Here is a 19,941-nt window from a genome sequence, read left to right as displayed (position 1 = left end):
ATTTAGCAGCCTTTTGGTGGAGTTTATGGGGATTTTTAGGTATAGAAACATCATCTGTGAAAAGAGATAACCTGACCTCCCCTTTTCCTATTTTTATTTCTTTGTCTTTCCTGATTGCTCTGGCTAGGACTTCTAGTTCTATGCTAAATAGGAATGGTGAAGGTGGACGTCCTTATCTTATTCCAGTTGTAAAGGAGAATGCTTCCAGCGTTTTTCTGTTCAGTATGATGTTGGCTGTGGTCCTTACCCATGTGCTAATTGAACTTTTATTTTTTTTAATTGACTTTTTGTTATTGAGCTGTAGAAGTCTTTTAATATATTCTCAGTGTAGAATTCATTCTCCACATATATGATTTTCGAACATTTAAATTCATTCTGTGGGTTTTCTTTTTACCATTTTAAGAATAAGATTTTATACATCTTTTGATGTACAAAAATTTTTAATTTTGGTAAAATCCGATTTATCATTTTTCTTTTGCCTGTGTTGGTGTTATAATTAAGAACTTATCATAACATCCGATGTCATGAATTTTCTCCTATGCTTTCCTCCAAGAATTTTACAGTTTGGGGTCTTACATTTTTTTAATTGCATTTTAGGTTTTGGGGTACATGTGAAGAACATGCAAGATAGTTGCATAGGTACACACGTGGCAGTGTGATTTGCTGCCTTCCTCCCCTTCACCCATATCTGGCATTTCTCCCCATGCTATCTCCCGAACTGCCCCCCCTGCTGTCCCTCCCCTATTCTCACCAATAGACCCCAGTGTGTAGTGCTCCCCTCCCTGTGTCCATGTGTTCTCATTGTTCACCACCCGCTTATGAGTGAGAACATGCGGTATTTGATTTTCTGTTCTTGTGTCAGTTTGCAGAGAATGATATTCTCCAGGTTCATCCATGTCCCTACAAAGGACATGGACTCATCATTTTTGATGGCTGCATAATATTCCATGGTGTATATGTGCCACATTTTGTCAGTCCAGTCTATCATCGATGGGCATTTGGGTTGGTTCCAGGTCTTTGCTATTGTAAACAGTGCTGCAATGAATATTCGTGTGCATGTGTCCTTATAGTAATGATTTATAGTCCTTTGGATATATACCCAGTAATGGAATTGCTGGGTCAAATGGAATTTCTATTTCTAGGTCCTTGAGGAATCGCCACACTGTCTTTCACAATGGATGAACTAATTTACACTCCCACCAACAGTGTAAAAGTGTTCCTTTTTCTCCACATCCTCTCCAGCATCTGTTGTCTCTAGATTTTTTAATGATTGCCATTCTAACTGGCGTGAGATGGTATCTCAATGTGGTTTTGATTTGCATCTCTCTAATGACCAGTGATGATGATCATTTTTTCATATATTTGTTGGCCTCATATATGTCTTCTTTTGTAAAGTGTCTGTTCATATCCTTTGCCCAGTTTTGAATGGGCTTCTTTGTTTTTTTCTTGTAGATCTGTTTGAGTTCTTTGTAAATTCTGGATATCAGCCCTTTGTCAGATGGGTAAACTGCAAAAATCTTTTCCCATTCTGTTGGTTGCCAATTCACTCTAATGACTGTTTCTTTTGCCATGCAGAAGCTGTGGAGTTTGATTCGGTCCCATTTGTCTATTTTGGCTTTTGTTGCCAATGCTTTTGGTGTTTTGGTCATGAAGTCCTTGCCTACTCCTATGTCTTGGATGGTTTTGCCTAGATTTTCTTCTAGGGTTTTTATGGTGCCAGGTCTTATGTTTAAGTCTTTAATCCATCTGGAGTTAATTTTAGTGTAAGGTGTCAGAAAGTGGTCCAGTTTCTGCTTTCTGCACATGGCTAGCCAGTTTTCCCAACACCATTTATTAAACAGGGAATCCTTTCCCCATTGCTTGTTTTTGTCAGGTTTATTCAAGATTGTATGGTTGCAGATATGTTGTGTTGCCTTCGATGCTTCTGTTCTGTTCCATTGGTCTATATCTCTGTTTTGGTACCAGTACCATGCTGTTTTGATTACTGTAGCCTTGTAGTATAGTTTGAAATCCAGTAGTGTGATGTCTCCCGCTGTGTTCTTTTTACTTAGAATTGACTTGGCTATGCGGGCTCTCTTTTGGTTCCATATGAAGTTTAAGGTAGTTTTTTCCAGTTCTGTGAAGAAGGTCATTGGTAGCTTGATGGGGATAGCATTGAATCTGTAAATTACTTTGGGCAGTATGGCCATTTTTACAATATTGATTCCTTCTAACCATGAACATGGAATGTTTCTCCATCTGTTTGTGTCTTATTTCATTGAGCAGTGGTTTGTAGTTCTCCTTGAAGTGGTCCCTTATGTTCCTTGTGAGTTATATTCCTAGGTATTTTATTCTTTTTGTAGCAATTGTGAATGGCAGTTCGTTTTTGATTTGGCTTTCTTTAAGTCTGTTATTGGTGCATAGGAATGCTTGTGATTTTTGCACATTGATTTTATATGCTGAGACTTTGCTGAAGTTTTTGGGCTGAGATGATGGGGTCTTCTAGATCTACTATCACGTCGTCTGCAAATAGAGACAGTTTGGCTTCCTCCTTTCTTATTTGAATACCCTTTATTTCTTTTTCTTGCCTGATTGCTCTGGCTAGAACTTCCAGTACTATATTTAAAAGGAGTGGTGAGAGAGGGCATCCTTGTCTAGTGCCGGATTTCAAAGGGAATGCTTCCAGTTTTTGCCCATTCAGTATGATATTGGCTGTTGGTTTGTCGTAAATAGCTTTTATTATTTTGAGATATGTTCCATCAATACCGAGTTTATTGAGGGTTTTTAGCATAAAGAGCTGTTGAATTTTGTCAAATCCCTTCTCTGCATCAATTGAGATAATCGTGTGGTTTTTGTTTTTGGTTCTGTTTATGTGGTGAATTACGTTGATAGACTTGCGTATGTTGAACCAGCCTTGCATCCCCGGGATGAATCCTACTTGATCATGATGGATAAGTTTTTTGATGTGCTGTTGCAATCGGCTTGCCAGTATTTTATTAAAGAGTTTTGCATCTATGTTCATCATGGATATTGGACTGAAGTTTTCTTTTCTTGTTGAGTCTCTGCCGGGTTTTGGTATCGGGATGATGTTGGTCTCATAAAATGATTTGGGAAGGATTCCCTCTTTTTGGATTATTTGGAATAGTTTCAGAAGGAATGGTAACAGTTCCCCTTTGTGTGTCTGGTAGAATTCGGCTGTGAACCCCTCTGGACCTGGGCTTTTTTTGTGTGGTAGGCTCTTAATTGCTTCCTCAACTTCAGACCTTGTTATTGGTCTGTTCATAGTTTCAGCTTCCTACTGGTTTAGGCTTGGGAGAACACAGGTGTCCAGGAATTTATCCATTTCTTCCAGGTTTACTAGTTTATGTGCATAGAGTTGTTTGTAATATTCTCTGATGATGGTTTGAATTTCTGTGGAACCTGTGGTGATTTCCCCTTTGTCGTTTTTTTTTTTTTTTTTTTTTTTTTTTTTTTTTGCTGATAAACAGACATGTTTAATGATAGCTTGCTCTTCAGAGATGACTACAGAGACTTTTAATCTATAATCCAGGAGTATATAACCATGCAGCACAGACCAATTAACCAAATGTAAAATAAACTAGGTTCTTACTACAGCTACCCTATAAATACTGCAACTGTTCTTTCCAAAAGGACCCTCATCTTATGTGAAAACACTTACTGTGGGGCAACCAGAAGCCTAGCTACGTGGCCAAAAGTAAAAACCAAAGGAAAAAATAGCAACTCAGTGGTTAATTGGTGAAAGCGAGAAATTTGTGTTCTTTACTGTGCTGCTGCTGCTGCTGGTGCTGGAGCTGCTGCTGCTGCTGCTTTGGTCTTCTTAGTTTTGTTCTTTTTGTCCCTCTTCTTCAGCCCATCCATGTTAGCTCTCAGTAGGTTTGAATAAGCCATCTGAAACTTACTCACTTCCTTTGAGCTCACCACAGCGCTGATCTTCTTTTTCCCATCGGTAGCTCTTAACAGACACTTGTTGTCTGCAGGCTCAAAGCCCTCCACAGTACCTTTCTTTGGAATGGATTTGGTTCGACCATCATACTTCTTCAAGGTGATATAAATGCTGCCCGACGTCCAGCACTTCTGGAAGAGTCTGGTCAGCTCCTTCAGGAACTGCTCGCTCTCCAACAACACCATCGCGGCGACGCTGCCTTGACTTCCTCAGCTTCCGTTTTTTATTGCATCTATTTGATTATTCTCTCTTTCCTTTTTTATCAGTCTGGCTAGTGGTCTGTCTATTTTGTTGATCTTTTCAAAAAACCAGCTCTTGGATTTATTGATTTTTTGAAGGGTTTTTCATGTCTCTATCTCCTTCAGTTCTGCTCTGATCTTAGTTATTTCTTGTCTTCTGCTGGGTTTTGAGTTTTTTTGATCTTGCCCCTCTAGCTCTTTCCATTTTGATGATAGGGTGTCAATTTTGGATCTCTCCACTCTTCTCATGTGGGCACTTATTGCTATATATTTTCCTCTAGAGCCTGCTTTAAATGTATCCCAGAGATTCTGGTATGTTGTGTCTTTGCTCTCATTGGTTTCGAAGAACTTCTTTATTTCTGCCGTCATTTCATTGTTTATCCAGTCAACATTCAAGAGCCAGTTGTTCAGTTTCCATGAAGCTGTGCGGTTCTGAGTTAGTTTCTGAATTCTGAGTTCTAACTTGATTGCACTATGGTCTGAGAGACTATTATGATTTCAGTTGTTTTGCATTTGCTGAGGAGTGATTGACTTCTAATTATGTGGTCAATTTTAGAGTAGGTGTGATGTGGTGCTGAGAAGAATGTATATTCTGTGGATTTGGGGTGGAGAGTTCTGTAAATGTCTATCAGGTTTGCTTGCTCCAGGTCTGAGTTCAAGTCCTGGATATCCTTGTTGATTTTCTGTCTGGTTGATCTGTCTAATATTGACAGTGGAGTGTTATAGTCTCCCACTATTATTGTGTGGGAGTCTAAGTCTCTTTGTAAGTCATTAAGAACTTGCCTTATATGTCTGGGTGCTCCTGCATTGGGTCCATATATATTTAGGATCATTAGCTCTTTATGTTGTATTGATCCTTTTACCATTATGTAATGTCCTTCTTTGTCTCTTTTGATCTTTGTTGCTTTAAAGTCTACTTTATCAGAGACGAGAATCGCAACTGCTGCTTTTTTTTTTGCTCTCCATTTGCTTGGTAAATCTTCCTCCATCCCTTTATTTTGAGCCATTGTGTATCCTTGCATGTGAGATGGGTTTCCTGGATACAGCACACCGATGGGTTTCGGCTTTTTATCCAATTTGCCAGTCTGTGTCTTTTGATTGGTACATTTAGCCCATTTACATTTAGGGTTAATATTGTTACGTGTGAATTTGATACTGCCATTTTGATGCTAGCTGGCTGTTTTGCCCATTTGTTGATGCAGATTCTTCATTTTGTTGATGCTCTTTACCATTTGGTATGTTTTTGGAGTGGCTGGTACTGGTTGTTCCTTTCTGTGTGTAGTGCCTCTTTCAGGAGCTCTTGTAAAGCAGGCGTGGTGGTGACAAAATCTCTAAGTACTTGCTTGTTCACAAAGGATTTTATTTTTCCTTCTCTTATGAAGCTCAGTTTGGCTGGATATGAAATTCTAGGTTGAAAGTTCTTTTCTTTAAGGATGTTGAATATTGGACCCCACTCCGGCCTGTAGGGTTTCTGCTGAGAGATCTGCTGTGAGTCTGATGGGCTTCCCTTTGTGGGTGACCCGACCTTTCTCTCTGGCTGCCCTTAGCATTTTCTCCTTCATTTTTGTGGAATATCTTTGTGGTGTTCTCTGTATTTCCTGGACTTGAATATTGGCCTGCCTTGCAAGTATGGGGAAGTTTTCCTGGATAATATCCTGAAGAGTATTTTCCAGCTTGGATTTATTCTCTACATCACATTCAGGTACACCTGAAAAAAGTAGATTAGGTCTCTTCACATAGTCCTACATTTCTTGGAGACTTTGTTCATTCCTTTTTGTGCTTTTTTCTCTAATCTTGCCTTCTCATTTTATTTAATTGAGTTGATCTTCGACTTCAGATATCCTTTCTTGTGCTTGGTCAATTTGGCTGTTGAAACTTGTACATGCTTCGCGAAGTTCTTGTGTTGTGTTTTTCAGCTCCATCAATTCACTCATATTCCTCTCTAAGTTGTCCATTCTTGTTATCATTTCCTGAAATCTTTTTTCAAGGTTCTTAGTTTCTTTGCATTGAGTTAGAACGTGTTCTTTTAGCTCACAGAAGTTTCTCATTACCCACCTTCTGAAGTCTGATTCTGTCATTTCATCACACTCATTCTCTGTCCAGCTTTGTTCCCTTGCTGGTGAGGAGTTGTGAGCCCTTGTAGGAGGTGAGGTGTTCTGGTTTCGGGTGTTTTCCTCCTTTTTCGCTGGTTTCTTCTTATCTTTGTGGATTTATCCACCTGTCGTCTGTGTAGTTGCTGATTTTCTGATTGGGTCTCTGAGAGGACATCCAGATTGTTGATGATGAACTTATTTCTGTTTCTTAGTTTTCCTTCTACAGTCTGCCCCCTCTTCTGTAGGACTGCTGAGGTCCACTCCAGGCCCTGCTTGCCTGGGGAACACCTGCAGCAGCTGCAGAACAGTAAGGGTTGGTACCCGTTTCTTCTTCTGCTATCTTTGTCCTAGAATGATGCCTGCCACATGTCAGTCTGATCAGTCCTTTGTGAGGTGACTCTTTGGATATACGGGGGTCAGGGAGCTGCTTGAGGAAACAGTCTATACTTTATAGGAGCTCCAGTGTTGAGCTGTGAGCTCCATTGTTCATTCAGAGCTGCTAGGCAGGTATGTTTAAGTCTGCTGCAGCAGAACTCATAAAACCCCCCTTTTTTCCCCCAGGTGCTCTGTCCCAGGGAGTTAGGGCTTTATTTATGAGTATCTGTTGCACTGTCTTGCCCAGCAAGGAGGCACCCTTGTCACTGCCTGCCAGCAGAGGCTTTGCTCAGCTGCTCTGGGGTCCACCCTGCTGCTGTGGGCTCCATCCTGCTTCTGTGTGTATTTCCCTGCAGTCCTGTTTGTATGGGTGTGGTTAGAACTGCCGTGGTGATCGTGACCCACCTCTGTAATGGCAGACTCTCTGTGTTATGGTGGGTTGCCTCGGCAATGGCAGGCTGCATTAGCAATGGCAGACTACCTCCCTAGGGGTGGAGTGCCTCGGTAATGGTGGATGCCCCTCACTTACCGAGCTGCGCCATCCTGGGTTCAGCTGTGGTTGCTGTGAAATTCTCAACCCCTAGCATTTCCAGTTGCAGTTTTTTTTGTTTGTTTGTTTTTCTGGGGGTGGGACTAGCCAAGCCTGATCACTTGGCTCCCTGCCTCAGAGCCCTTTTTTTTATAAGTTGAATGGTTGACTCTCTCCCAGGTGTTCCAGTCACCTGCTGAAAGGGTGCCGGGATATGTGTGATTTCCCGTGCAGTGACCCACTGTGCTGCTGAAACAATGTTGCTGCTTGGGAATATCCTGGCCTGGCTTTGTTTCAGTCCAGTTTAATCAGATGAATGTGCTAATCTGCCCTCCTGGATCTCTAATTGCCAGTTTAACAGGGCAACCAGACCAGTGTATTTTGTAGGGAGAGCCGCTGCGCTGCAGCGCTGGCCAAAACAGCTGCGCCGGCCAAAGCAGCTGTGCTGGCGACCAGTGGGGCTCCTCCACCTGGGAATCTCTTGGTCTGTGGGCAGTTAAGATACGTTTGGAAATGCGGTGTCCACTCACCCTCTGTGCTTTCACTGGGAGCTGCAATCCTGAGCTGGTCCAACAACGCCATTTTCTCTTCCTGAGGTCTTACTTTTATGTGTCTGATTCTTTCTGAATTAATTTTTGTATACCATGTAAGATAAGGCTTAAGCTTCGATTTTTTTGCATGTGAATATCCAGTTCTTTCAGCACCAATGTTGAAAAGACTCTACTTTCCCCATTGGATGGCCTTAGCACTCTTATTAAGAATCATTTGACCATATTTGCAAGGATTTACTTCTGGTCTCTGTTCTATTCCATTGGCCCATATGTCTGTCCTTATGCAAGCATCACACTGTTTTGATTGTGGTAGTTATATAGTAAATTTTGGAATCAGAAAGTATACAACTTCCAAATTTGTTCTTTCTTTCCAGGATTATTTTCAGTATTCGGAGTCCCTTGAGATTTCATATGAATTTTAGGATGGGTTTTTCTATGACTTTGGAAAAAAAAGCCATTGAGATTTTGATAGAGATTGTATTGAATCTGTAGATCAGTCTGAGTAGCACTGTCATCTTAATAAGCGGAAATCTTCCAATCCATGAACATGAATGTTTTTTGTTTATATATGTCTTCTTTAATTTCTTTCAGCAATGTTTTACAGTTTTTAATGTATAAGTCTTTTGTCTCTACACAATTTTGGTGGGTTTTTTGAATAGATTATTTTGGTGGGTTTACATGTTGTGTATAATATGGTGATAAGGAAAAACTACAGCTGGTGTGCATATAGAATGAATTTTTCTGTCTTTTAAAACAAATACACCATGGAACACTATACAGACATAAAAAATGATGAGGTTGTGTCCTTTGTAGGGACATGGATTAATCTGGAAACCACAATTCTCAGCAAACTGACAAAAGAACAGAAAATCACATACTACATGTTCTCACTTATAGGCCGGAATTGAACAATGAGAACACATGGACACAGGGAGGGGAGCATCACACACTGGGGTCTGTTGTGGGGGGGGGCCAAGGGAGGGACAGCAGCGGGGTGGGGAGGTCGGGAAGGGATAACATGGGGAGAAATGCCAGATGTTGGTGGCAGGGAGATAGAGGCAGCAAACTACATTGCCATGTGTGTATCTATGCAACAATCCTGCATGATCTGCACATGTACCCCAGAACCTAAAGTACAGTAAAACAAACAAAACAAAACAAAAAAATGATCGCATCTGAGACATTTTTATCCTGCTAATTTTTAAATCTATATGTCAGTAATTGGCTGCTTATGATAGCTTATTATTTATAGCAAAAGAGTCTCTTTTTATTTTTTGAATGACTTCGGAAGTAAATGTGATACTATTTACTTACATTTTAGGACAAGTTTTGTGTTTTAAGATTTTTTTTCTACGTTTGAATTGTTTCTGACACTAAATATATTCATATTTAAAATGTTCTTTTATTCTGAAAAATAGCATTTAAACCAGTTAGTTGTTGTGACCTTAGATCATAGAAAATTTTGCTGGTTGCTCTTATTTCACATGATTCTATTGAGATTCCTTTCCTGCTCCTTTAAGGTATTTTATGCCTATTGATTGAATTGGCCAGAGTTTGGAAGGAAGTGGAACTACATGTTACCAGTAACTTTTGGGCTACAGGTAGAAGACTCTATTGTAAATGTATATGTGAGAATTCTCTTTGAAATTAATTTTTTTTCTTTATTCTGGGTAATTTAATTCATTCGGAGCACCAAGGTACTATTTAGGATTTTGAGTTGCTTGAAAATAGTTTTGAAAACAAAAGAGAAAATATCTCATCTTTGTATAAAACTATGGTGGATTCATATCTCTATTATTTTGTATAGTTTTCATTGTCATATTTCAAGAAAGACAGGTAAAGGTAGGTAGATAAGAAAGGAGGTAAAGGTAATTAAAGTAATTAATTGATTAAAGGACTTAAAAGGTTCAAATATTTACTAAGGATCTCTGTAATCTTAAAAGATGAACTCTATGAAGGAGCATATGATCCAAGTTTATGAAATTGTAAAGGATATGAGTTAAAGTGAAGACATTTAGACTAGTAGAGATACCCTGAGTCTTGAAAGAGAAACATATAGGTAACAGAAAATGAATCTCCACCTTTTATAGCAGGTGGCATGTTTTAGAACCCACAGAAAAGAAATTTTGCAATGAGTTTTTATAAATTGATTCTGGGGCTACTGGGTTTTTTAGGGAAATAAGGATATTTGGGAGGATACTTCTAACTACATTTATTGAAGATACCATGAAGGACACCCTGCCTTCCTCCATAATCACTTCTCTTGGTGCCTTTGTCAGAGATCAAAAGATAGATGGTAGGCTCAGTATGCTCGTTCCTATGTTCAGATTCTTCCATAGCTCACAGCAGAAATGACCAGAGTGTGCACTTTATCATCTCACCAACCCGTTCACCATCAACCTTCTGATTTCCAGTGAAAATGCTTTTCTACCAACAATAGGGGATGCCCCCCTCCAGAATCATTAATATATTTTGCAAAACAAGTTAACGTTTATTCTAAATATCTTAGATTTCACTTGGAGGTCATAGCATAGTTTACCTTTTTTGTGTGCCATTGCTTTGAAATCATATGGAGAAAATGTTGAAGAAAAAATATTTCTTTCCTTTTTGATTCCACCTTCATTTGCTATTAGTGTTATTTATATAATTATGTATAGTATGAATATTTTCTTCACATTAAAATAAAAACTCTCATTCTAATGAAAACTGGAAATGTATGTGTCATCAGTTTTTCCAAACAGTACTGTCTCTGTATCAGGTTTTTGTAGTCAGTTTTATACTGTAGGTTTGAGCTATGAAATTTATGTTTATTTCATGCTGCTGTCCTTTAAAAGATGAACCAAACAAAAGAGTATGTGTATATCTAATAATTCAGATCTCGTGGCTTCACTGGAAGGCCTCCCAAAGTAACCTGCCATTGAGGATGCTATCTTGATATGTAAAAGAATTAGTTTAGGAGTCTGAGAACAGATTTTCTCATATATTTTTAGAGAATGACAATAAACGCACCAAAACACTGTTTTATTTTAATTTGTTTTGTTTTGTTTTCTGTTCAGTTTGTTAATGGATGGATGAATAAGGGTAGGAAGATGCTACCATCAAAGTTGATGGCAGGCCTTTCTATTTCTTGGTACTCTTTGGAGTTACAAACTGGGTGTCTTCTAATTTCTATCACAGAATAAGGTCATTTAGTCATGTCTTATTAATCCACTCTCTGAAAAATACAGATGATGATATTTGAAAGGCACATTGGTTTTCCATAATAATATTTACCCATCCTTTGTACATATCCTGTCATCCTTTTAGATGTCCAACAAGGATTGGGTAAACGGTAGAAATAAGCAAATTAAGCACATATGCTGAAAACTCCTTTTCTTTTCCCATTCTGCTTTTCAGCTCATTAATCTTTAGAGAAAATGTTTAGAGAAAAGAGGTTCCTGGAAGTATATACTTTATAAAGGGATAGAGAGATATAACTAACATGTTTTAGAGGTGAATTTGTTTCTTTCACTATATAGCTTCTTTCCATGTAAATAATCAGTTGCTTTTTTTTTTTTTTTTTTTTTTTTTGAGATGGAGCTTCCTTCTTGTTACCCAGGCTGGAGTGCAATGGCGCGATCTTGGCTCGGTGCGACCTCCGCCTCCTGGGTTCAGGCAATTCTCCTGCCTCAGCCTCCTGAGTAGCTGGGATTACAGGCACGCGCCACCACGACCAGCTAATTTTTTGTATCTTTAGTAGAGACGGGGTTTCACCATTTTGACCAGGATGGTCTCGATCTCTTGACCTCATGATCCACCCGCCTCGGCCTCCCAAAGTGCTGGGATTACAGGCTTGAGCCACCGCAGCCGGCCAAATAATCAGTTGCTTTTTATTATAGAAACCAAGCCTCTGAGATCAAATATAAGACTTCCTTGTGGGACACATGAATTAATAAACTTAAAGAATGAATTTGGTTTCTATAATAATATAGTGCACATCGATGAAAAAGTTCCACAGGTTTGATGCAACATAGAGAATTTAGCGGGTGCAAGTAGATCCATCATCTGTTTTCCTAGAAGATGTGGAGATGTCCCTGTTATTTGTACATGTATAAAGGTACACTTAATCTCTGGTTTTTGCCTTATTTTTAGAACTGCATTTCATATGAATTAAAAGGAAAACGGAGCTTTAGCACAGATTTAAGGCAGTACGTAGAGTAAGTTTTATAATAGGTTATAAAAGTCGTAAGTCATTTGGCTCAAGTGTTAGGAGGTCAGATTCTTCTAACTAATTATTCTTTTTTTAGTGTTGAAGCCAGTGATTTCATAGTGTTGAACAAATACAAGTTACTGTTTTCTTCACAACCAGATAAGGGCATATTTCCAGATTTCTTTCTACATCATCATAAATACACTAGATCTGAGATCTTTTCCTTCTCATCAAGTACCAGTTAGATTAAACATCAAGTCAAATTTAATATAAAATTTAAGAGCGCATAAGTTTACGGGACTTTTGGTGAAAACAATCATGGCCTAAAGTATATCGAAATCTTAGGATCATCATTGACTCCTTAGCTAAGTTTTTCTTTCTGTAGCTAAGCTCAGAAACTCAGACCAAATCCTTTCCCCACTCTTCTGTCTAATCTGCAATCCCCACTTCTTGTTTATCCAAATATAGTTGAAATATCTTTACTTCTTTTATTTTCTCTCCTTTGTTTTTATTGCTCTCTTTCTTAGATTCATTGCTGTGTTCCTTGTCTTTGCCTTGACTTTGTGCTTTTCTTTCATGAAGATTTCAAGACAATTGCATTCAAGTGTTTTTTACTCAACCTTGGACCTTGGAGGCTGACTTTGTTTTTGAGGCTGACTTTTTAAATTTTTTTTTTTATGAGACAGGCTTTTGCTCTGCCCCCCAGACTGGAGTACAGTGGCACGGTTATAGCTCACTGCAGCTTCAAACTTCTGTTCTTAAGTCGTCCTACACCTCAGCCTCTAAAACTCTGAGATTGCAAGTATGAAGTGCCCTCCCAGCCAGAGTGGATTTTTACATGATTCTGCAGCTCATCTGGTTTTCTTGCTTTTTTATTTTGCTACAATCTGTCATCCTTCCTGTCTTCTTAGTGTTTTTTTTTCACAAAGAATAGCTCTTACAATGCTACCTAAGAATTTACTTCAATGCCTTCAGATTTCTTTTATTATAAAATCTATTTTTCAAGAATTATAAAATCTATTTGTGTATTGTTGATCACATCAGAACTTTAAAATGGTTGACTGTAGCAATCCTTTTCAATACCAGGCTTACCAAGGCTTCTGTTTCATATCTTCTCTAGTTTCTCTCTCTTTTTTGAGATGGAGTCTTGCTCTGTTGCCCAGGTTGGAGTGCAATAGTGTGATTGTGGTTCACATCAACCTCTGCCTCCCGGGTTCAAGTGATTCTCCTGCCTCAGCCTCCTGAGTAGCTGGGATTATAGGTGCGCACCACCACACCTGGCTAATTTTTGTATTTTTAATAGTGACAGGGTTTCACCATATTGGTCAGGCTGATCTTGAACTCCTGACCTCAGGTGATCATTCCTCCTCGGTCTCCCAGCATGCTGGGATTACAGGCATGAGCCACTGAGCCTGTCCCAGTTTCTCTTTGATAATGATACTGCTTTGTCTCCTGCCTCTTTTATGTAGAATATTTTAAATTTAAAATACCTTCCAACCTATCAGACTATAAAATTAATGCTTGTGTTAGTCAGGATTTCCTAGAAAAACAGAAGCTGTAGAGATGTATGGTAAGAAATTGGTGTATGAAAGTATGGAGGCTGAGAACTCTCATGATCTGCCGTCTGCAAGCTGGAGAGCCAGGAAGGAGGTGGCGTGGTGATATAGTTCTAAGAGGAGCCTGAAGGGCTGAGAACTAAGAGAGCCAATGCTTTAAATTCCAGTCTGAGAAAGGAAGGCTAATATCCCAGCTCAAGAACAGGTATAGAAAGCAAATTCTCTCTTTCTCCTTTTTGTTCTATTCAGGCCTCCAACTGATTAGATAAAACCCACCCATACTGGGGAAGGCTGTCTGATTTACTCAGTCTACCAGTTCAACTGCCAATTTCATCCAGAAATACCTTCACAAACACCCCAAGAATACTATTTAACCAAATATCTGAGCATCCCATAGCCCAGTCAAATTGACACATAAAAGTAATCATCACAGTGCCTAAAGAGTTAGCAGAATAAGATTTCTAATTGAAGTGAAATTTTCAACAAATGTGATTTCAGATTTCTTGCCTATATAACAAAAGCATGCAATAAGAGGATTATAAGTATTTGCAATATTATTTGCCATAATTTAATACATTATTGAAATTACAATGAATTTTATTGTCACTCATACTTGTAAAATGATAAATATTTATCTTGTATGGAATATTTACTTTGGTAAGTTTCATCAAGGTGCTAATAAGCAGGTGGCAATTGCTCACACAGGGAATTTTACAAATTAAATTGTAAAACTACAACCCTTATCTTAGTAAGTAGCTTCACAAGCGTACTTTATTGAAAAAAATATAGTATGGACACTTCTCTGCAATACATTGCCATTCCTGGAAAATGTCACTCAAATTTATACCCAACTGTTGCAGGTGCATATGCATATTAATACTTAACGGTTCTTCACTTTTAAAAAATAAATAATGAAATAAGTAAAACTAGTATATAATGAAGAAATCTTACTTAGGCAACTAGCTTAATTTCTTCCCTCATCACATTTAAAATATCTTCTTACAGCACTTATACTTTATTTTTATGTAAAAATGCCAGAAACTTTGTTATCCATATATTCCAGCTTCAGAAGAGAATTGAAAGCCATTTGATAACGTCTAATTGATTATGTCTATCTAATGTATACTTCAAGTCTCAAACACACAGGAGTATATAGATAAGCAGTTTTGCAGGTTGTGGCTAATCATTGAACTAAAAGACGTGTCTATTATTAGTCTAACAAGAAAAATTTCCCAACAAATGTATGATTTAGATAATATATTTGTTGGGAATTGGGAGATGCAATTATAATGGGAAGGTTTTGTGGAAATTTCTTTTTCTTTTTTGAGACAGAGCCTGGCTTTGTCACCCAGACTGGAGTGCAGTGGCACAATCTCAGCTCACTACAACCCTCACCTCCCAGGCTCAAACCATCTTCCCACCTCAGCCTCCCAAGTAGCTAGGACTACAGGTGCACACAACTATGCATGGCTGGGTATTTTTTTTATTGTATTTTTGGTAGAGATGGGGTTTTGTCCTGTTGACCAGCTCAGGATGGTCTCGAACTTCTGAGCTCCAGTAATCATCCCTCCTCTGCCTCCCAAAATGTTGGAATTACAGGCGTGAGCCATCACACATGGCCTAGGGAAAAAAAATCTATGGCTGTTATTGAGAACTGAATACTCTTTCCGTTTAGAAACTTAATTCAGGATATATTTGAAAAACAACTCATTTCTATTGCCCAAATAGTTTGAATAGAGGGTCTGTGCATATTCAGTTATTATCTTTCTACTTTTCTTATGAGCAATTAAGTTTTTTTGTTTTGTTTTGACACAAAGTCTCGCTCTATCACCCAGGCGGGAGTGCAATGGTGCAATCTCAGCTCACTGCAGTGTCTGTCTCGAAGATTTAAACAATTATCATGACTTGACCACCTGAGTAGCTGGGATTACAGGTATGTGCTACCATGCCTGGCTAATTTTTGTATTTTTAGTAGAGATGGGGTTTTACCATGTCGGGCGGGCTGTTCTTGAACTCCTGGCCTCAAGCGGTCTGCCTACTTTGGTCTTCCAGTGTGCTGAGATTATAGGCATGAGTCACCACGCCTGGCCAACAGTTAAGATGTTTTAATGAGAACAAAACAAATTGGTAATATTACCATGTATCAGGGTGGACAAACTTTTTCTGTGAAGTGCCAGATAGGAAATAATTTTAGGTTTTATGGATCATGCAGTCTTTGTGAAAACTTCTCAACTCTGCTATCATAGTAGAAAAGCAGACATAGGCAATACATGAGTGTACAAGTGTGGCTGTGTTCCATCTTATCACATTTTTGATGGAGTTTTTGAAGTCACATTTACTGAAGTATAATTCATACATAGGAAAATTCGTCCATTTTGACAAACACATTTGGTAGTAGGGCCACTACCACAATTGAGATATAGGGCATTTCCATCACCTTGAAAAATTCTCTTGTTCCCTTGCGTAGTCCACCCAAACCCAGCCCCTGGCAACAGCTGTTTTATATCCCCATTAGTTCTGCCTTTCCAGAATGTCATATTAATGGAATTATATACTATGTGCCTTTCATATCTGGTTTCTTTCACTTCTTCTTCTTATTAATATATACATATTTTTAAACCCATGGTGGGCCGATGGGTGGGTACCTTGCTGCTGCCAGCAGCCAAGCCAAGGGCTACAGTAGCTTTATTTCTGATGCTCAGCTCTTCTCACTGACTTTGTCAACACTAGCTTTCTAAGCTTTCCAGCTTGGGATATGCCCAGTCCATCCTTATAATACTTATTTTTGTTCTTTCTAATTTTTCCCTTACTTTAAATTTTTTAATCGTATCTCACAGTTTGCAAAATAATATTCAAATTATGCTGTTTAGCACACCGTGTGCTTTTTTATCTGGCCCCTCTGAGACCTCAACTGTGCAACTAACATTTACCGTTTGACTCCAACCTGAAGGGATGACTTGCAGTTTCCCCAACATGACTTCCTGCCTACCACTTCCATGCTTTCCTGCACTGTTCATGCTCCCTGAACCACCCCAAGAGCCTGTGGGCCAGTTTACTAACTTTTAAAACTTACCTTCACTGCCTACTCTGAATTTCTGCAAATCTTGATTTAATTTATGCGTATTCTATCTGTTTCAGCATCACTTAGTGGCCTTTTTCATGGCACTTATTATTCTGAACTATAATAACAACTGTATTCCATTAACTCCAAGATGCACTCAGTTGTAAGATGTACCACTAAGAAAGAAAAAGTACTTCAAATTAAATTATGATGTAAGACTTTATCACTTAGAATTTTCATATTTTTCTTAATGAAAGAACTCTTCTAGACTTAATTTAGAATATATACCTCTTGTGCATGCAGAAAAAGAATATAAAAATAATAAATAGGACATACATAATAAACTTATAAATTAAAAATATATTTTGACATATTTTGAAAATTTATCATGATAGTCTGACTCTTCTAAAGCACCAGAGAAAATCCCATTATGTGATGCCTTAACCTGTGAATTCAACCAAACATTTAAAGAAGAACTAACGCCAGACTTTTTCAAACTCTTTCAAAAAATTGAAAAGGAGGAAATACTTTCAGACTCATTTTATGAAGCCATTGTTACCCTGATACCAAAGTCAGACAAGCACACTACAAGAAAATTACAGACCAATATCCCTTGTGACCACAGATACAAAACATAATAAAGGCCATATGTGACAAAGCCACAGCTAACATTATGCTCAATAGCAAAAAGCTGAAAGCTTTTCCTCTAAGATCAGGAACAAGTCAAGGATGCTTACTGTCACCACTCTATTCAATGTATTATCGAAAGTCCTAGCTAAAGCAATTAGGCAAGAAAAAGAAATAAAATGTGCCCAAATCAGAAAAGGTGGAGAAAATATTTTTCTATTTCCAAATGACATGATCTTATATATGGAAAACACTAAAGATACCACCCAAAGCAATCTACAGATTCAATGCAATCAATCTCTGCCAAAATTCCAATGACATTTTTCACGGAAATAGAAAAAAAGTGCTAAAATTCATATGGAACCACAAAATATCTCAAATAGTAAAAGCAATCTTGAGAAACAACATTGGTGGCACCACACTATCTGGTTTCAAAATATTCTACAAAGGAATAGTAATCAAAATAACATGATAGTGGCTTTAAAAACAAATATATGAACCAAAGGAACCAGAATAGAAAGCCCAGAAGTAAGATACTATTTATAGCCAATTAATTTTCAACAAAGGAGCCTAAAACACACAGAGGGGAAAGGATAGTCTTTTTGATAAATGATACTGAGAAAATTGTATATCCACATGCAGAACAATAATATTAGACCTTTATCTCATGCCATATACAAAAATCAACTAAGAATGGATTAAATATATAAATGTAAGACTCCAACTATAAAACTACTAGAGGAAAAGATAGGGGAAAAGCTTCCAGATATTGGTCTGGATAATATTTTGGAGATTATACCAAAAGCATAGGCAGCCAAAGCAAAAATAGGTAAGTGAGATTGCACCAAACTTAAAAAGCTTCTGCACAGACCGGGCGCGGTGGCTCACACCTGTAATCCTAGCACTTTGGGAGGCCAAGGTGGGTGGATCATGAGGTCAAGAGATCGAGACCATCCTGGTCAACATGGTGAAACCCCATCTCTACTAAAAATACAAAAAATTAGCTGGGCACGGTGGTGCATGCCTATAATCCTGGCCACTCAGGAGGCTGAGGCAGGAGAATTGCCTGAACCCAGGAGGCGGAGGTTGTGGTGAGCTGAGATCGCGCCATTGCACTCCAGCCTGGGTAACGAGCAAAACTCAGTCTCAAAAAAAAAAAAAAAAAAAGCTTCTGCACAGCAAAGGAAACAATCAACAGAGTAAAGAGTCACTCTACAAAAGGGGAGAAAATATTTGCAAACATATCTGACAAGGGTTAATTTCTAAACCGTATAAGGAACTCAACATAGGAGCAATAAAACAACACAATTTTAAAATAGGCAAAGAACCTAAATAGACATTTCTCAGGCATTTTACAATATACCTGTTGGACATACAAATGGCCAACAGATATATATATGAAGTGGTCGACATCACTAATCATTAGAGAAATGCAAATTACAACCGAAATTAAATATTGCTTTATACCTGTTAGAGTGGCTAATATTGAAAAGATAAAAGGTAACAAATGATGGTGAGCATATGGAGAAGAAAGGCTTGTACATTTTTGATGGAAGTGTAAATTAGTACACACATTATAGAAAATAGTATGGAGGGTTCTCACAAATTAAAAACGTAACTATTAAATGATGCAGCAGTTGCACTTCTGGGATAGATACAGAGGAAATAAAGTCAGTATCTTCAAGCAATATCTATGCTCCCATGTTCATTATGACATTTTCATAATAGCCAAGATAGGTAATTAACATGTGTTCATCAACAAATGAATTAAGAAAATAAGTAGTATATACAGAATGAAATATTCTTTAGCCTTTAAACAAAAGGAAATCCTGTCTCTGTTAATCTGTTTTCACACTACTGATAAAGATATACCTGAGACTGGGAAGAAAAAGATTTAATTGGTCTTACAGTTCCACGTGGCTGGGGAGACCTCAGAATCATGGTGGGAGGCAAAAGGCACTTCTTACATCACTGCAGCAAGAGGAAATGAGGAAGAAGTGAAAGTGGAAACCCCTGGTAAACCCATCAGATCTCGTGAGACCTAGTTACTGTCATGAGAATAGTAAAAGAAAGACCAGCCTCCATGATTTAATTACTTCCCCCTGTGTCTCTCACAACACATAGGAATTCTGGGAGACACAGTTCAAGTTGAGATTTGAGTGGGGACACAGTCACACCATATCACTGTCATTTGCAACAATGTGAATAAACCTGGAGGACATTATGCTAAGTGAAATAAGCCAGCCACTGAAAAGCAAATACTATGTTATCTCACTTATATGTGAAATGTAAAAAATCAAACTCATAGAATCAGAGTAGAGTGATGGTTGTCAGGGAGTGGGGAAATGGGGAAAACGAGAAAGTGTTAAAGGGTACAAAGTCAGAATGAATAAGTTCTCAAGATCTAATGTACAGCATAATGACTATAGTATACCATATTGTATACTTAAAAATTGCTAAGACAGTAGACCTGAAATGTTCTTACCACAAAAAATATGTAACTATGGTTTCTATCTCTTTGTTGAGCTTTTTACTTTGTTTATATATTGCTTTCCTGATACCATTTAGTAGTGTGTGTTCTCTTTAACTCACTGTTTCTTTAAGAACATCATTTTGAATACTTTGCCCGGTAGTTCATAGTTCTCCATTCATTTAGTTTCAGTTTCTAGTGCTTTATTTTATTCTTCTGGTGGTTTTGGTTCCCTGATTTTTAGTGATTCTCATGGGCTTGCATCGGTGTCTGTGCATTCGAAGAAGTGGACATCCAGTCTTTATAGA

The 19,941-nt window shown here is 38.2% G+C and overlaps 2 protein-coding genes across 13 annotated transcripts in view; one reads left to right on the top strand and one right to left on the bottom strand.

Annotated features, from left to right (window-relative positions):
- VWA8 (von Willebrand factor A domain containing 8) overlaps positions 1–19,941 on the top strand; it is a 422,827-nt gene that overhangs the window by 103,042 nt on the left and 299,844 nt on the right. The gene's annotated exons all lie outside the window — the stretch shown is intronic.
- Positions 3,416–4,149, bottom strand: LOC103793526 (signal recognition particle 14 kDa protein). The gene has a single exon (XM_008998186.5). It carries the CDS (start codon positions 4,126–4,128, stop codon positions 3,760–3,762), a length of 369 nt encoding a protein of 122 aa, XP_008996434.1. The 5' UTR covers positions 4,129–4,149; the 3' UTR covers positions 3,416–3,759.

Source organism: Callithrix jacchus, chromosome 5 (genome assembly GCF_049354715.1).
Source record: "Callithrix jacchus isolate 240 chromosome 5, calJac240_pri, whole genome shotgun sequence".
NCBI lineage: Eukaryota > Metazoa > Chordata > Mammalia > Primates > Cebidae > Callithrix > Callithrix jacchus.
This window is presented reverse-complemented; position numbering and strand designations above follow the sequence as displayed.